At 36.8% G+C, this 19,393-nt stretch overlaps 2 protein-coding genes, 1 non-coding gene and 1 pseudogene across 3 annotated transcripts; 2 read left to right on the top strand and 2 right to left on the bottom strand.

Moving 5' to 3' along the window:
* The first annotated feature begins 10,463 nt into the window (after nucleotides 1–10,463).
* On the top strand, nucleotides 10,464–11,140 carry LOC141839650 (LOB domain-containing protein 12-like). Its single transcript, XM_074727449.1, has 2 exons — nucleotides 10,464–10,625; nucleotides 10,726–11,140. Exons 1-2 carry the CDS (start codon nucleotides 10,464–10,466, stop codon nucleotides 11,080–11,082), a joined length of 519 nt encoding a protein of 172 aa, XP_074583550.1. The 3' UTR covers nucleotides 11,083–11,140.
* A 323-nt stretch (nucleotides 11,141–11,463) lies between these two features.
* Nucleotides 11,464–11,660, bottom strand: LOC141842461 (U2 spliceosomal RNA). The gene has a single exon (XR_012602900.1). It is a non-coding gene; the product is annotated as a U2 spliceosomal RNA (small nuclear RNA).
* Nucleotides 11,661–12,087: 427 nt separating this feature from the next.
* Nucleotides 12,088–14,401, bottom strand: LOC141838616 (putative WRKY transcription factor 26; annotated as a pseudogene).
* Nucleotides 14,402–17,235: 2,834 nt separating this feature from the next.
* On the top strand, nucleotides 17,236–19,128 carry LOC141838615 (protein NUCLEAR FUSION DEFECTIVE 4-like). Its single transcript, XM_074726143.1, has 2 exons — nucleotides 17,236–18,401; nucleotides 18,513–19,128. Exons 1-2 carry the CDS (start codon nucleotides 17,236–17,238, stop codon nucleotides 18,925–18,927), a joined length of 1,581 nt encoding a protein of 526 aa, XP_074582244.1. The 3' UTR covers nucleotides 18,928–19,128.
* Nucleotides 19,129–19,393: the final 265 nt, after the last annotated feature.

The following is a 19,393-nucleotide window of genomic DNA, read 5'->3' as shown; positions in this document are numbered from 1 at the left end:
AAATATATAGCCTCTCCCTCCCCCCTCTCTCTTACTTTCTAGATCAAGCACTATAATATACAGATCTAATTCAATATGAATGATTAAAAAAAATTCAAATTTGAGATAACTAAAGATTTGATGTATTATATCCCCTCACTCTTTTTGCCTATAAGAAGAAGATTAAATAACCTCTCACGCATGCCCTAATTTCTCTCTTGAGTAATCAACTTTGTTGTTATTTCTTTCTCGCTTAGATTTGTTATTTCTTTTTCTTTTTTACATTCTTACATTTCATTCTCCCTTAGCTTCCACAGCAAGTAGGTTTAACTCTTGGGCAAAACAGCCCCATGATCGCAACGTTGATCCTCAACATCTTTGTCTCTCTATTTATATAATATTGCAATGTGAAATGCGATCATGCATCATGAATACCTCAATTATTCATGCCTAGTTAAGCTGATCGATTAATCCAGTAATATGTTTGCACATTTCTGTGGCACATGCCTTCGAATTGTTGACCCTCCACCATCATCGTTATCACTTAGCTTTGTCCATGGCTAACTAGCTATACTTTTGCAGTCTGAATTTCTCTTTCTTTTTCAGATTGAATTTTAATGTTACAGTACTCTCCTTTTATCGATCACTACTCAGCTCCAGCTAGATTAGTTGTGACTCTAGACTCTAGTACAGTCTTGGTTCGTACGTAGAATTAATTGAACAACATCACTTTTAGCAAAGAAAGTATACAATAATGAGTATATAGAACTGAATATAGTACGCAGTCACTTCTTAAGCTTAATTCGTCTTCACCAATGGTGTGTGCAATTGAGATCTACGAATTTCTCTACAATATTGAACGTGATCATTCCCCGTTTTGCAGTTTGTACTACTGAAAAAGGTATATAATCCAATTATTGAAGTGTGCAAATATAGTTGCTGAAGGATCGATATAAAGAGGTTGAAGGCTATTTAATTGCTTGAGCAGAAATGATATATTGCTTGCAATGAGCTTACAGTTGTATTGGTAGTGATACCTTGTCTGCCGGCTCTTGATATATGACGACCCATAAACAAATTTGCATCATTTAATTCGGTGTGTTTTCTAGCTAGATTATATATATATATATATATATATATATATATATATATATATATATATGTCTATCCAAGTTTATGTTGAGCTGTTAGATCGCTAGCTTGGACGATCTAAATTATACTAGTTTGTGGCAGTGCGTGGTTTATTCATCCAAACTCATGGAGACAATGCCAAATGAAGCACCATATTGCACTACTAAAAGTCATGACTACTAAATAGTCGATGCATCCTTTTTTTATTAGTCTTATAAGAATAATTAATACGACTAACTCAAGTTCAATTAGTATTTGTTCATTAGTACGTACTGTCCGTGAACTATATGTGCTCTTATGCAAGACCATGTCAGATCGTATGATCAAGCCAAACCAAGTTAAGGGACTTCACAATTTCCTTGATCCCTTGAATAGTTTGATTCGTCACATATATAAATATGGATTAGATTTCTAGCTAGAGAAAAAAAAAGCTTTTCAACATCAAGTTTTTATTGAGAAATCCAACTAACTGAAAGGGACATCAGAACTTAACTTGGTCATATAACGATCAAATTAAATACTGCTTGCTTTTTCAAAAACCTAATCCTTCAATTCCTCAGCTGCTTCTCATATAAGCAACAACAGACCATATTCTTCATGTTGGGTGGATGGATGCAGCTCTGAGGAGGACCGTAATTAGCTGCATGGCAGGGCCCTTGACAGTCCTCAGTGCCCTTGCATTCCAAAACTTCAACGTATGGGTAGCAACCTACGTCTGCAAATCAATTAATTACAAGCATATATATCAATTATCAATTTGCAGTTGAAGATTAATTATATATATAATTAATAAACCATCAGCTGTTAATTTTCTTTTGAGGGGGAAATTATTTATATATATATATATAAGCGTGCACCAGAACCTGCAGATGTAACAAGCACCAGCAAAGAGAGAAGAAGGGCGATGGAGAGAATTGATGAGTGCTTGGAAGCCATTTGAGATGATGACCTCTTGCTCAACCAAACTGATGCGAAATGAGACGAGAGAGTGAAGAGCTAGGTTTTGGCTAATTTGACAGGAGTTTGCCATCATTTATATTGTCATGAATCGATCTTCAATGCAATGAGATTTACTGCTGGAGACATCCCACCTCCTCAAGTATATAGCATATCTTTTTTTTAAAACCAAAAAGTGTCCTGTTTGGAGGTAAAATTGGAAAGTTTAAAAGCGAAATACAGTAAATAGTTAAAATTGATTTTTTTTAAAACATATTTAAAATTGTAAGGTGATAAGTAATTTTTTTAAGAAAAATTATCATTTAATTTACAAAATAAATAAAATTAAAAATTACAATTACAATATAACGTCTCTCTGAACTTTGATTGCTGTGGGCTCTAATTCTTTCTCTCTTTTTTTTGCTTTTTCTCACTGTAATTTTCTGTTTTTTCTGCAATTTTTATAATTGAATGCCTTCCGTTAATGGCGAAAATTAAGCCATTAACATCCCTAAATCTCTATAAGATATTGGCACAGAGCCATCTCACAATTTTGGAGACCCTAGACAGAAATTTTTTTTTGAGGTTTTAATATGTTTTTCATAAATATTAATTTTTAAAAATTGTTTTTTATAAAAAATTATTATTAAAGCTATTTAATTTTATTAATAAAAATTAAAAGAATCACTCGATCGGTGCATTTCAAAAGGTTGTTTTAGCAAATTCAAAACTGTGACCACAAGGTCACACAACTAAACCTCACTTTTATATTAATAAATTTTAAAAATAAATTTTTTTAGGCTAAACTTTTGAGAATAATTTATTAAAAAATAATATATTTATCTAATAAATATTTAAAGCTATATTTATCCTATCAAATATTAAAAATAGTTATATTTGACCACAAATGATAAATCATTATAATACTATTAATATATACAATTTATTTAATGAAAGTTTAATGTAACAAATTGTCCTTTTATCAATTTTAATTTTGATAAATTATCAATCAAATTTATTTAATATAAAAGGTAATACAAAGTGTCTTTGTTCCCACAGGCACAAAGTAATGACGTAATCAGAATTTTAACTGTCTTGGGCTTTAATTGTTGGGCTACATTGGGCCATAGATTGCACTAGATTGAATTGACTTCGTATGCCTTAACTCTAATTGCTGGGTTTAGAGTAAAATAATGTTTTGGCTCCAATTACAACTGCACTATAAAATAATGTATTGACTCAAATTGCAATTGCACTGTAAGGTAATATATTGGTTTCAATTGCTAAGTTGCACTGGGTTGGAGCCCAGCACAGCCCAGCCCTAGCAACGCCATTGGGCACAAGTATGCACATATAATTCCAATTATTTTCTCTTAATTTTTCATCTTCTCCCCATTCTAATCCAAAAGGTTAACTTAAATATGGGAGTGGTTGTGCTAAGATCCGTTTGACCTCCATTTTAACTCTCAAGTTTTATAAAGGGTTCTCTAATTTGATGACCAACTTTTTCATTGGTGGTTCTCTCCTTTGGTCTATTAATATTTATGAATATAATACTCAAGTTAGTATTTATTCATCGGTGTCCATGGGCTATGGTCGTATGCAAGCTCTGAAGCTCATGCCATCATATGATCAAGCCAAACCATGCACGTTGATAAACTTCACAATTTCCTTGATCCCTTGAATAGTTTGAAACATTGATTTCCCATTCACTCGAGAAACTACTACTTAGGATGGTCAACTTATAAGATAATGATCTACGTCCTCATTCGATCGATTAATTCGTCACATATATAATTAAATATGCTCCAAGAGGATTAGATTTCTAGAGAAAAAAACTTTTCAACATCAAATTTACTTATTATTGAGAAATCCGACTAACTGCAGAAGATTCAGATACTGATATAGGGACATTAGAACTTGGCCATATAACGATCAAATACTGCTTTATTTTTCTAAAACCTAAACCTTCAATTCCTCACTGCTTCTCATAGCAACAGCAGACCATATTCTTCATGTCGCGTGGATGGGTGATGCAGCTCTGAGGAGGACCGTAATTAGCTGCATCGCAGGGCCCTTCACAGTCCACAGTGTCCTTGCATTCCAAAACTCCAACGTATGAGTAGCAACCTATGTCTGCATATCAATTACAGTAAACCAGGCATCAGCTGTTAATTTTCTTTTGGAGGGGAATTGAAATTAAATATATATACCTTCATTCACCCTAGAAATTTGATAATTAAAGCGTGCGCCAGAACCAAGTGTAATCACAGCACCAGAAAAGAGAGAAGAAGGGCGATGGAGAGAACTGATGAGTGCACGGAAGCCATTTGAGATGATGATCTATTGCTGAACCAAACTGATGCGATGAGACGAGAGAGCTAGCGAAGAGCAAGGTTTTGGCTAGCTAATTTGATTGATCACGTACAGGAGTCTGCCATTATTTATATTGTCATGAATTGATCTTCAATTAAATGTTGGAGATCTCATGACATTTACTGCTAGAGAAATTCCCCCTCCTTAAGTATATAGAATATCTTCTTTTTTTTAAAAAAAAGTATATAGTTAAAATTGGAAAGTTTAAAAAAGGAATACAGTAAATACTTGATTTTTTTTTAACATATTTAAAATTATAAGATGATAAATATTTTTTAAAGAAAATGATCATTTAATTTCAGAAAAAACTTAAAATTAAAAATGACAATTTTTAACGAAAAACTTAAAATTAAAAATAATAATTTTTAACTACGTTTGTCTTTTCTGTTTTTTTCTAGATTCTATTGTACATACTGTACTTTGATTGCTGTGGGCTCTAATTCTTCCATTTTATCTTTTGCTCACAGTAATTTTCTGTTTTTTCTGCAAATTTTATCATTAAATGCCTTCCATTAATTATGGCTAAAATTGCGCCATTAACAGCCCTACATCTATAATTAAGATATTGGTGATTAATTTTATTTAGGTAATCTTACTGTTAATGCAATCCATGAATATGTTAAATATCCATATCGATCATATTCGTTCATCAACTATATTAATTGCTACACTAATTTAATTTAATGGGCATGCAAACATCATAAATACCTGATGATTTGCTCACAAATCTATATAAAATATAAAAATATCTTCTATTAGGAACAAAAATTAAATGAAAACCACTGATACAATCAAATAAAAATATTTAATTATAATATAATGATTTCTTTATCAAAATAAGTGTACTTTCTATAAATTATGGCTAATATATTATCAATATTTTTTTATCATGCATGCATCTGTGATAATTAAATAAAAACATTGTCACAATTAAATATAATTGTTGCATGGGTATGTGTTTTATTACATGACCTTCTGTCAAAACATCAATTTATTTTTGTTCTGAAATATTTAAGAAAAATCAAATTGCATGCCACTGACAAGTAATAGCGTAATCTGGATTTTAAGTATCTTGGACTTTAATTGTTAGGTAACATTGGACCATAGATTGCATTAGGTTGAATTGATTTCATATGCCTTGACTATAATTGTTGGGTTGTACTGTAAAATAATGTATTAGTTCCAATTGTAGTTATACTGTAAAATAATATATTGGCTTCAATTGAAAATGCACGGTAAAATAATGCTAAGCTATATTAGGTTGGAGCCCAATACAGTCCAATCCTAGCTACACCATTTGGGCAGAAGTATGCACATATAATTCTAATTATTTTCTCTTAATTTTTCATCTTCTCTCAATTCTAATCCAAAAGGTTAACTTAAACATGGGAGTGGTTGTGCTAAGATCCACTTGACCTCCATTTTAACTCTAGAGTTTTATAAAGAGATCTCTAATTTGGTGACCAACTTTTTCATTGATGGTTCTCTCGTCTTTGGTCTCGGATTAATATTTATGAATACTCAAGTTAGCGTATTTATTCATCGGTGTCCATGGGCTATGGTCGTATGCAAGCTCTGAAGCTCATGCCATCATATGATCAAGCCAAACCATGCACGTTGATAAACTTCACAATTTCCTTGATCCCAGTTTAATCATTAATGATTTCCCATTCACTCGAGAAACTACTACTTAGGATGGTCAACTTATAAGATAATGATCTATGGCCTCATTCGATCGATTAATTCGTCACGTATATAATTAAATATGCTCCAAGAGGATTAGATTTCAAGAGAAAAAGAACTTTTCAACATCAAGTTTACTTATTGAGAAATCCGACTAACTGCAGAAGATTCAGATACTGATATAGAACTTGGCCATATAACGATCAAATACTACTTTATTTTTCAAAAACCTAAACCTTCAATTCCTCATTGCTTCTCATAGCAACAGCAGACCATATTCTTCATGTTGCGTGGATGGGTGATGCAGCTCTGAGGAGGACCGAAATTAGCTGCATTGCAGGGCCCTTCACAGTCCACAGTGTCCTTGCATTCCAAAACTCCAACGTATGAGTAGCAACCTATGTCTGCATATCAATTACAATAAACCATGCATCAGCTACTGTTAATTTTCTTTTGGATGGGAATTGAAATTAAATATATATACCTTCATTCACTCTAGAAATTTGATAATTAAAGCGTGCGCCAGAACCAGGTGTAACAAGCACCAGAAAAGAGAGAAGAAGGGCGATGGAGAGAACTGATGAGTGCACGGAAGCCATTTGAGATGATGATCTCTTGCTGAACCAAACTGATGCGATGAGACGAGAGAGCTAGCGAAGAGCAAGGTTTTGGCTAGCTAATTTGATTGATCACGTACACGAGTCTGCCATTATTTATATTGTCATGGATTGATCTTGAATTAAATGTTGGAGATCTCATGATATTTACTGCTAGAGAAATCTCCCCTCCTTAAGTATATAGAATATCTTTTTTTTAAAAGTATATAGTTAAAATTGGAAAGTTTAAAAAAGAAATACAGTAAATACTTGATTTTCTTAACATATTTAAAATTATAAGATGATAAGTATTTTTTAAAGAAAAATGATCATTTAATTTAAAAAAAAAGCTTAAAAATAAAAATAACAATTTTTAACTACGTTTGCCTTTTCTGTTTTTTCTAGATTCTTTTGTACATACTGTACTTTGATTGCTGTGGGCTCTAATTCTTCCATTTTATCTTTTGCTCACAGTAATTTCCTGTTTTTTCTGCAATTTTTATAATTAAATGCCTTCCATTAATGGCGAAAAATGCGCCATTAACAGCCCTACATCTATAATTAAGATATTGGTGATTAATTTTATTTAGGTAATCTTACTGTTAAATGCAATCCATGCATGAATATGTTAAATATCCATATCATATTCGTTCATCAACTATATTAATTGCTACAATAATTTAATTTAATGGGCAAACATCATAAATACCTGATGATTTGCTCACCAATCTATATAAAATATAAAAACATCTTCTAAAAGGAACAAAAATTAAATGAAAACCACTGATACAATCAAATAAAAATATTTAATTATAATCTAATGATTTCTTTATCAAAATAAATGGACTTTCTATAAATTATATATGGTTAATTATCAATATTTTTTACCATGCCTGTTATATAATTTAATAAAAACATTGTCACAATTAAATATAATTGTTGCATGAGTATGAATTTTATTACAAGACCTTCTGTCAAAACATCAATTTATTTTTATTCTGAAATATTTAAGAAAAATCAAATTGCATGCCACTGACAGTTTTATAATTCTTCTGTTCTAATTGGTGAACTCCCATTAATTCAAGCACAGGAGCAGATCTTGCCTCCGGTGTCGGGATTTGTGTTGCAGATTGGAGTGCCAGGGTAAAGAACTGATGTCGCAGGGAGGGCAGTCAGCGTCTCTAGTACAGCTTCTAAATGTTAAGTGACAATCCTGATCATCTGCAAATCAACGAGCATGCAAATGAACTTTAGTGACAGACGACATGCACGTACTCGATCATTGACTAGCTCCGTTAATCATTAATTAATTGTATTGATTAATTAGCCGGCCTGCTTAGTTTTCAGAAATCTGATGATAAAATGCATGCATGTTTAACTACCTGCAGAACTGGGCCTCACAAACACCAGGCACAAGAGGGGGGCGACAGAGCACTGCTTAGACGCCATAGGAGATCTAGCTGCAGGATAATTATATTAATTTGTTTGATTGGCAGGGATTTGGCATCAGTTATATTTATATATAGCGTGGGGATCACGAAATCTTTAAGGGAAGTGTACAAGATCTGTCGTGAGATTCACTTACGTGTGTCTTGCTTTATCTTGGTGATCTAAACTATATCTTAATTGCTTGATATGCTTAATTACTAGATTGGAGTTCGCTATAGCTGGATTCACTGAGAAAAATCCAAAATTATTGTCGCATGATCGGTGAGTACTTGTTATAAATTGTTTTCCAGCTTCAGTTTTCAAAATATTTTCAGAATATTATTTTTATTAAACAAAAACAAAAAGGAAAAATATTTTCAAAATGTTTTGAATTATAATTAAGTTTAATTGCATCCGATCCATTTTGGATCGAGATGATCATGAATTAGCTAGTAAGAACAGACAAAAATCAAATTCAATTAACATTCATTTTCTGAATATGGAAACAACATATCGATCTGGAAGAAGAAGAGATTAATTTCATGCACCATCGCCGGCCTCTTCTCTTTTATTTGGGATCCATAAATTAAAAACATATATAATTAGCTTTTAATTAATTAACTAACTGGCCGGAGGAGCATTGCAGCAGCAGATATTTATACCGACGTTGGGATCAACTTGGCAGCTCCGAGGAGGACCTTGACCAGCATCACTGCAGATACTGACACAGTCATCGACCGTTTTGCATTTCGGCTGATACAAGCAACGTTGTTCTGCAGATATATATCCACAACGAGAGAATGCAAATTAATGAACTGACAGCAATTGCTTACTCTTCAGTTCTGAAATTTTGATGATTAATGTATATATATATATATAAACAACGAGAATTAACTAATGCACGTACGATAATCAATGGCCGGAAATACTTGATCGTCTGCAGAGAAAGAAACATAGGATATATTAACGTCGATCGGCAATTAAGATATATATATATATATATATATATATATATATATATATATATATATATATATATATATATATATATAATTGAGTATCGATTTCAATTCTGAAATTTGAATAAATTGAGTATCGCTTATACCAGTGATAGATTTGGTGAGCACGAGGGAGGAGAGTAGAAGGACGAAGATGAGAACTGAGTGCCTTGAAGCCATGGCCCTGAGGAAGGTTTTGTTAATATAATATAAACTTCGATAGGTAATTAGAGTTTGCGATCATCAGTTATATTTATAGCGTGGGAAGGAAATCAATCTTGGCAAGTGTACTAGATCTCATGAGATTCACTGTTAATATCTAATAATGCGAATAAAAATAAAAATAATTAAATAATTAAAACAGAAAATAAATTAAAAGTTTTTAAAATATTAAAGACTTACGCGTTTGTAATAAAAGAATTAAATTAAAATTTGAATTAAAAATAAAAAAAATATTCAACTCATTTATAATAAATAGAATTAAATTTAAAAAAACATTAAATATTAATGCATTTATAATAAATCAAATATTTAATTTTTTATTATTTAATAATTAATAATTTATATTTTGATAATAAATCAGAAATAATTATAATGCAAGAAGTTCATAGTTTTATATTTATATTATCTTTTAAGAAATAATTAATAATTTATATTAATTTATTATCGAGTCGATAGTTTTATATTCTAATTATCTTTGAATCACTATAAATTTTAATTTAACTTTTTTTCTATGCAATATTTTTTTTATTCTGTTGCAACATTGAAGATAGTTTAATTTTGATGTTGCATTGTTGAAGAAGCTAGCATATTTTAATTTTGATGTTGCATTAAATCTGTGATAACTTAGTATTAAAGTCAAACCTACTCTTCACCTCATCATCTAAGTATGAACATTAGGGCTCATTTTCAAGCTTAATTATAATTAAGCACGTTGTTTTTTAAATCGATGAGTCCAATTCTAGGTAATAACAATTGTCGCTGTAATTGTCAATCTGCTGGTCAACTAAGCCGGGCGAAGCAGAGCTGGAACCAGTTCCTACTCCGTGAAGAAAGATTTTAAGCCATTAAAATATAAAATAAACATGATTGCAGCCAGTGAACTAAAACTCCTGTACGCGTCCAAACGGTGGTTGCTGAAGATTCCCAACCATGAAAGCTTCACCGTCACCATCTAAAATATTGAATAAATTCCCATCATCCATGACTGGAGACTGGAGTTGGCCAATGGTAACAAGTAGTGCGCTCTTGATCAAGTGTATACTCACCTGCTCTTCGATCCCATCTTATTATAAATCAGCCATCACCCACTTCTGCTCCTACCATGATCCTTCTGATGGCTGGGAGTTGGAGCTCACCTTGCGCTGCCTGCAAATTGCTGCGCCGGCGATGCGCCAAAGATTGCATCTTTTCCCCCTACTTCCCTCCCGATCAACCCCGCAAGTTCTCCATCGTGCACAAGGTGTTCGGTGCCAGTAATGTCAACAAGATGCTTCAGGTCTCGAGTCTTTAAAAAGAGAAGGGGAAAAAACACTTGGTGCTTAATTTGTGGTGATTTAGCGCATGAATTCTAACACTTTTTAATCCTGGATTTGTAGGAGCTCCCAGTTCATCACAGGGCAGATGCAGTGAGTAGCTTAGTCTACGAAGCGAACGCGAGGATGAAAGACCCGGTTTACGGGTGCGTCGGTACCATTTCTTACCTTCACAATCAGGTATCTCAGCTACAGATGCAGCTTGCAGTGGCGCAAGCAGAGATTTTGTGCCTCAAAATGCAGCAAGAATCCTCCTCCGCCTCCTCTTCTCTACTGAGCAACCGCCATGACGCTCAGGAAAACAAAGCCTTTGTTTTTCAACACAGCAGCTTCGATTCTCCTCGTGAGTTCATCAACTACTCTTCCTCCCGCAATCATGTAGCTCAGGAACCACTCAAGAGAGAGTCTCCCTGGCCGTAATCAGTTCGTTGTGATCAGGTTTATTTGGTGACTATTTGGAGGCTGTTTTTTTTCTAAATCTGATGTCAACTGTTGCACGTGGAGGAGGACTAAGTTGAGTTTGCGTGTTAGTTCTACCTTGATCAACAAGACAATCTCGTAAAAAGTCAAGAGGTTATAATTTATTATGTCGAGAAAAAGGCATGGCCTCCGAGTCTCCCACGCTCTGTCACATACATATTTAATTACGAAATATAATTATTATTAATTCTTAGAATAACACTTCGCACTTATAAAATATTAATTTACACTATAAAAAACTAAGTAGGTTTAAACAAGAAGATTAAAAATCCGATTGTTGCTACAAGTACACAATTATCAGTAGGTTTAAATATGCTTTGGTTCGGCACCGCCAGGCCCACGCTGTAGTGCAACGCAAGGGCGACGTGCGAAAGCCCCAATAGCAAGCTACTGTAGTGGGCTTTCTGCCATAAAAAATTAATTTAATATCATAGTGGGCCGATGGCCCACGTATCAGATATTAAACTGATAAGAACAGATACTACACTTGATCTTAGCCAAAAGGCCGAGAAAGGTATGAGATTTTTTGTAGCCTAGCCCGGCATTAAAATAGCTCTTTCACAAATAAACATGTTAGAGTTGGCGATGTGGGACTAAATTCCCGGTTCATTAAATAGATCGGTATTGAAGAATTCTTTGACCTGTTCTTGGAGTATGTCTGACCACAAAAAGGGTGAGAAGATTTTCCATGATGGTCAAGCTGAACATGAATGAATGTATGTGTTTCATTATGTGAAACAGTTGACTAGACTTTGGAATCGTGGACCATAATCTTTGACTGTTTCAACTCTGTGTGAACTTTAAAATTAGTATCAAATAAGTTTGAATACCATAAAATTTGATTCGGCTTAGCTTATTTATGGCCCTACTTAAAACGTTTCAAACCCTTCGTTAACCGTTTCAAATTCTCCAAAGCACATATCTCTCATCAATTCGAATTGGACAAATGAAAACCTCCTCCTCAGATTCTGGGAAAATAAGCAGACAGTGGAACCATGCAAGCTTGTGGTTATTGGTTCTGTAATAAAAAACAAAAAACAATTGAAAATACAGATTATTCATTCCTTTGACTTCTCTACCCACTATTCTAATTTCTATTTGGTGTAATTAGTGCAAACATAAACAGAGGCCAGACTATGCTGAAAGGGCCTCAAGTAATTGAATGAATTGAACAAATCTACTACTGCGTCACTCTGGCTTTACCTCTACAGCAGTATCAAGAAGAAAATGACTTGTCTCTCTGTCCTTCCTTCGCTTTGGTCCTCTGGAGAATAAAATTTCTATTTCTTTGTTACTGCCGCTGCAAATTCATGTAGGAACAATTCAGCTATCATAATCAGAGAGCCCATAGTTCCCTGAGCTCTGAATCATGTCAAGACTACCAAAGGGGGATTGGCTATGCGACGCTTCGGATTTGGTGCTAAAGAAGGAGCTTGCGAAAGGCTGATTATGATTGTTCGTCGTCGCCGATGGTCGTATAGCCATTGAAAAATTATTGTTGTTGTTGTTGTTGTTACTGTTATAGTTAATTGAATTAGGCCTATTGACAAGTTGTGCTCCGCTTCCGCGAGCCGCTGGGACATCATGGTTGTGCTTGCCTTCGTACGTAGTGATCACTGCCCTCTGATCATGAGAAGCTCTCTCCACATGCTTCCTCACTGGGCAACCATTCGTGGTGCATTTGTAGTAGCTCCTACAATTCACCAAACATGACAAAATCATGTCAGGTATATTTGAAGTATAATCTCAGATATAATTGGAAATCTTATAAAGAAACGCTATGGTTGATTAGAACCAATGCTCACCTTGCATTAGGGTTCCCCTTGACAACCTTCTGCCCATATTTTCTCCACCTGTATCCATCATCGAGGATATCAATGTCACTCATGGTCTGAACCACCACCCTTGGCTCCTTGACTGTTCTATTAGCTGAACCTGATATATCAACTTCTTCTTCTTGCTTCCTAAAGATAAAATAAAACATTAGACCATCTAATTCCTCAGTTACAGAAATTATGGGTTCTATGATACTATGGCTTAAGCTGCAATGGAATCTTACCATCTCTTAACGTCGGGCTCATCCTCATCGAATTCGTCGACTCCTGATCTACCGTGGGTGCCCATATCCACATCATCGTCGCCGAAGGAGTTCGAAGAGTTTTCAGGTGTCGCGGCTGGTTCGATTGCCGAATGATCATTGACGGTTTCATTGAGTCCAGAAGGCCGAGAAGCTTGAGAGAAGGCGGCGTTCTTCTTCGACTGAGGCTTCGGATGGTTGTGAGTGCCTTTGTACACAATCTCTGTGATTTGGCCATCCACAGACCTCTCCACCTTCTTCTTGGTGGGGCAATTCGGGTAGGTGCACTTGTAGTAGCTTCGTGGATTCTCGCTTCCCTTGACCTGCTTCTGCCCATATTTCCTCCAGTTGTACCCGTCATCTGACCTCCTCTGCAAGGTCTGAACAGTTGGGTACTGGCTCAATCCCCTGCTCTCATCAAATTTTGCTTGGATTGGAGCCATAGATTCAGCTTCCATGTTGGTGTTGCTAAATTGTTGCTGCTGCATCCATGATTGCTGCTGCTGCTGTTGTCCTCCTCTAATGGCTTCCTCCTACAAGATTATACAACAAACTATGGATTAGATGTTTGAATTAGAAAGAAACAACTAAAAGAGAGATATCAATTCACACCTTTTGGAAGGATGATACTCGATTGTTTCCATTATTGGCTTGAATTTGGAAAGAGAATTCATGGAAGGGCTTGACCTCATCCTTTACGCCTTGCTGATAGTCAGAACCAGTGCCTTTCCAATTGAAAGCTTGTGAAGAAAACAGTGATCCAGTTGTAGGAGACGGCAACACCTATAATCCAAAGGAATTAAAACCATAACTCGCAATAACAAAATCGAACGACGTAACTAGATTGGTGCACTTACATTAGATGAGAGGAGAACAGGGGAATCCAAGAACCCAGTAGGGCTTAGGCCGGTGGGGATGGAGAAGTAGGAGGAAGGGGAGAGCGGCTGAGGAGAGAGCGGAAGCAATAGAAGATTAGTAGTCCCCTGAGGATCCCCGTTCCCGTAGCTGTCCGAGAATCCCCGGAAGGAGTAGTCCTCTCCAGCAGCGTCTCCGGCAGAGAAGGAGAAGCCTTCGGTGGGCCGGGAGCTGGCCGACGTCTCTATACTCGCAGTGGAGGAAGCCATGTGCGAATTGCAGCGAAGAAGGAGATCGATTTATGCCGGCGGTGAGGTTTGCCTGTGCATGGAGAGGATAAAGAACAGGCGAGAAGGGTCGCGTAATATAAACTGAAGGTAAGCGAGGCTGCTGCTGCTGCTTCTTCGAAGATTGAGTGCAGGAAGTTGGAAATTTTGACCGTTGACTAGTCAAATCTCGTGGTCTAACTTTGACCGGAGGCTAAGTCATTTCCTCGTAAAGTCTCGGTCACTTTTTATCTCTCCGAAGTATACCCAGCCAGGGATTGGTCGCTGACCCGCAGAGTGATTCGTGGGCGTAGAGTACTTGTTGGGTTTCTCGTTAAATAGTACCAAACATTGTGTCTCTGTCTTAGACTTGTTCAGGATAGTTGAAATGCCCAAAATGCCATCGTCGTAGTACACGTTATTCACTTCCTGTCGCCGTTCTACACTGCTGCCATGTCAATGGATCAAGTACTCTCAAAATATTATAAGGTTGTATATCGAATATATAAGGAAAACCCAAAGTTGACTAAAAAAATTGATTACTTTTTGGAAGTTATCTTCGCCTATTTATTGGCTTAAGAAAAATTAGTATTCAGTTTTTCCTAAGAAATATAACATTAAGTACTTTTTAATTTACTCATAAAAACAAATATTAAATAATTGTTCTTGTCTGTATTGTCCCTCCCTCCATGAGATCACCTGAAGGCTATAGATGAACTAATGCAATTACATAAATGAAGTCCTTGACATTAGAAAATAACCAAATTAAAATTTTATACTTTAAAATGATCAAATCACGTTCTGTTTGTTTCTTTAGACGAAATTAGCCACCGTTGTTTCACTGAATAGCAACTTGATTCGTTGTATTTCATCAGATAGTTTGATTCTTTACCAGCTTTTATTATGCCTTCATCCTGCTATCGATGCACATTCATGGCTTTGCCAGAGTATTTGGCTGCCTGCCTGGTCCCATTCATTTTCCTCAACATCAAATCCACTCCTCTCACTCTGCTTCGCCTAAAAAAATTAAACACGCCACAGCTCATCCATCTACTTCAGCTGAGTAGATCTACATTGTTCAATGGTGAAAAAGAGCAAAGAGGAAACATAGTAAAATACGAGTCCTGCTAGTTCATGGTGTTTTCAAGGAACTTATTGTTCATAATGTAATATCTTTAAACTTCAGAGTTACAGCTTTTTGTACATCGCAGTGTGTATATACAGCACTGTTCATATTGCTTTCGTGTATATGATACATGTTGCCTAGCTCTTCAATGTCGAGAGGAAGATTGGCTCATCAATCATTTTAGTTTTATATTATTTTTTCAGTGGAGAAATCAATTATTTGACAAAGTTTGCTGAGCTGTGTGACCTGAAAGTGTTCTATCTTGGCCAGGCAGCATCAGTATGCATCTTTTACAGGGATAAAATGCAAAGAAGTTAAAAAAAAAAAAAGAAGAAGGGAACCAATAATTCAGATTGATCAATAAAGAAATCTCAAATTCCAAACTAAAGAAGCAGTATAAATTGAAGGGAGGGATGATGACTGGTTCTTGCATTGGACGAAGGTGAGTTGTGCAGGATGGAGAAGCAGGGCACGTGCATTACTTTATACCATTCACCATTTTTCTTTCTTTTTTCTTGTTGGTATGAGTTGATCGCAAAATATTGATCATACATGGATAGTTCTTCATGTGCTCATCTTCTCCATCATGCCTAGCTCTCCTGCAAATTAAGCGAAGAGTAAAGTGGTTGTTTATATTTGAAACAGATAAATACACTAAGGGCTTCACATTGGTGAGCTGGTTATTTTAAGATGATCATGCTTCTCTCATCTTTAATTCCTAGCAAATCTTTATTTCTATTTGGCCTGCTTAAGTCCTGAAACTCAGCATTTCTCATTTTCTCCAGGACTTGTATTATCTGAGTAGTAAGCAGAACAGAACCTCCAAATCGATGAGTGAGACCCTGATGGCAGATGCAGTTTGAAATTCATCATTTGCTTTTTAAAGGATTTGGATCCATGTACAATAGGTTCTTCTTTGATTGATAATATTTTTCCATTTTTATGAATATGTTCTGTGTGAAATCTCCTTATCTTGTCTGAGATTGATTGTTTCCGGTGTTGTGTTTGGTACTCCATAAAGAACATTCAAATCTGCGAAAATGATCTGTAATATAAGTTCGACCCATTTGCCTGTAGAGATATAAGAAATCCTGCCTGTATTTGATGAAACATACTACAAATGCTTTGTACATGAAAAGGTCCACATCATTGAATATGAACACCCATATAAAGATGGTTTTAAAGTGTCACACCTATTGGGCCATCAAATTCCAATGGTTTAGCTGAATGAAACTTGTATTCTTCTGATCCTTAATACATTTCTGTAAAGCTTAGAGGGAAAAGACAGGAGAGCCATATCACTTATCACCCAAAGAACTATAACCTTTACCGACCTGCCCAGTTCACAGATTTGTTAAGTTAGCCAATCTCTTGATGGTTTAATTCTCTCTCAGAGTCACAGAATTTCTTCTTGATTTTCCTTTTCTTTCTTCACCTCATGAAAAGGAGAGGCAGAGAAATGACAGTTGATGTGACTCAAAGTTATGAAGTGCAAAATCAGTGCACGCAAATGGGAGTAATGGACATGCTGGATATCATACGAACACGTTAGTATTTGTTTAAGCTAACACTGAAGTATCAATAATCTTCTGTTAATCACTGCCATTAGTATGATAATTGTACACAGAATCAACTACAACTCTTCATAATGGCCAAAAAGAAACCACATTTCAAGATTGCACTCCATTCATTTTGCCACCGTCACCTTCTCAGCCCCCATAAATTCACCACCAGCCCATTTCCGCCACCTCCACATTCATTCCTCAACCATGTCTTCTTCTTCTTCTTCTTCTTCTTCTTCACTTCAATGGCTGAGTTTGGTCGCCACCATCTGGCTCCAAATCTTTAATGGACCCAACACCGACTTCCCGGTTTACTCGTCGGAGCTCAAGGACCTCAAGTCCATCTCCCAAGTCGGCATCAACTTCCTCGCCTTTGCCTCCGACGCTGGGAAGCTCTTCGGCTGGTTTTCCGGCCTCGCGGCCATCTACCTTCCGCCGTGGTCGGTCGCTGCCACCGGGGCCGCCCTCGGGCTACTGGGCTACGGCCTGCAATTCCTCCTCCTCGACCACCCCAAGTTTTCCTACGCCCACATCTTCGCGCTCACCGCGGTGGCTGGCAACGGCATTTGCTGGATCAACACCGCATGCTACCTCGTCTGTATCAAGAACTTCGCCGCCGATAGCCGCCGCGTCGCCGTTGGCCTCTCCACGAGCTACGTGGGACTGAGCGCCAAGGTGTTCACGGTCATGACCGGTGCAATATTCAACAAAAAGTCGCACCACAAGGCCAAGCACTACCTCCTCCTCAATTCTATTGCCCCTGTTTTAGTTTCTCTCGTCGTGGCACCCTTCATGAGGTTCATTCTTCCATGCAAAAACGTATCGAATTTGAGCCTCGGATTCATAGCAATGTTCACGATCACATTAGCGACTGGAGTTTCCGCAATAATTGGCACCATCGGATCGACTTCCCGAGGCTTCTTCGTTAGAGAGTACTCTTTAAGCCTTGGTATTCTATTAGCCTCGCCTGTGGTGGTGCCGCTTGCCATGAAATTGAAGCATGCCATGGAAGAGACCTTGCGGAACAAGAAGGAAAAGAGAATTCATGATCTCGACGACGCCGAAACCGGGGAGAGAATTGAGGAGCTGCAGGTGAAAGAAGAGGACGACGACGCTGTCGATAAGGGAGCCGAAGTGGAAGAATCAGAGGGAGTTGGTGGCGTTCAAATTCTAAGAAAGGTGGACTTTTGGTTGTACTTTTTCAGCTACTTGTTCAGCGCAACTCTTGGCTTGGTCTTCCTAAACAACCTGGGACAGATCGCCGAGTCCCGTGGACTTCCACGAGAGGAGACCTCAACCTTGGTCTCCTTGTCCTCCTCCTTCGGATTCTTCGGCCGTCTCTTTCCGTTTCTGATCGACTACTACTCCTCAAAGTGAGCTCATCCACTTCAAAATCTTCAAGGATTCAATTCCCGGTCCTTTTTCGATCGACCGATCGATACTGAATTAATATCACTGATATTCTCTTCTTGCGATTGTTTCAGAAGGAGCTGCGTGATTTCAAGGCCAGCATCGATGGCAAGTCTCATGGCCCCAATGGCAGTGGCCTTCTTCGTCCTCGCCAACCCGACTAGGCTGTCGTTGTACATGAGCACGGCAGTCATCGGAGCGTTCACCGGCGCAATCACTTCGATCGCGGTCTCCGCTACCACCGAGCTATTCGGGACCAAACACTTGGGCATCAACCACAACATCGTCGTCGCCAACATTCCTCTGGGCTCCTTCGTGTTCGGGTACCTCGCGGCCCTTCTTTATCAAAGAGGAACCGAAGAAGGGAGCCATAGTTGCAGGGGCTCTGCTTGCTATGGCAAAACCTTCCTCATCTGGGGCACCACTTGCTCCTTAGGATCACTTCTCTGCACAATTTTGTACATGAGAACCAGAAAAGTAGTTAGCTGAAAACTAATATAAAGCCACACGCTATACGTAATTTTGGCACCTCCTGCTCATGCACAAATTACACATACTGTTATTGCAAGTTTTATGCATTGATCTTGTGATGAATCTTGCTCTTGTTTTTGACATGGAGCAAAGTTTGAGTGAGCCTATTGATGATCTGTGCTTTGTTCTTGTATAGTTACGGAGTGTTGTTAGTGCATTGAGGAAAGAAATCTAAGGTTGTGCTACTCAGATCTTCAATAAATTATGAAATGGTTGTCCTGTCAATTGCTGTCTCTGGATCTTTGATTATATTTCTCTACCTCCGTGATTGGTTGGATTATTAATGGCTACCATTGATGTTCTAGGTTGGTGCATTTAGTGTTCATCAGAATGCACTAGTTGTTAGAGGAACGGAATTTAACTGATATTGATACGTCACTAAATATGATACTTAGGCGATGGATAGAGAAGGTACGCGAAGCTA

Source organism: Curcuma longa, chromosome 11 (assembly GCF_044706935.1).
Source record: "Curcuma longa cultivar G26 ecotype Majalengka, Jawa Barat chromosome 11, ITB_CL_G26_1.1, whole genome shotgun sequence".
Taxonomy (NCBI): Eukaryota; Viridiplantae; Streptophyta; class Magnoliopsida; order Zingiberales; family Zingiberaceae; genus Curcuma; species Curcuma longa.
Note: the sequence above shows the minus strand (reverse complement) of the source record. Positions and strands in the feature narration are given on the sequence as shown.

Coding starts and splice junctions, on each gene's coding strand:
- LOC141838615 (XM_074726143.1), top strand. CDS start 17,236: ATGTCTTCTTCTTCTTCTTCTTCTTCTTCTTCACTTCAATGGCTGAGT. Junction 18,402..18,512: donor ATCGACTACTACTCCTCAAA/GTGAGCTCATCC, acceptor CGATTGTTTCAG/AAGGAGCTGCGTGATTTCAA.
- LOC141839650 (XM_074727449.1), top strand. CDS start 10,464: ATGGCTGGGAGTTGGAGCTCACCTTGCGCTGCCTGCAAATTGCTGCGC. Junction 10,626..10,725: donor ATGTCAACAAGATGCTTCAG/GTCTCGAGTCTT, acceptor CTGGATTTGTAG/GAGCTCCCAGTTCATCACAG.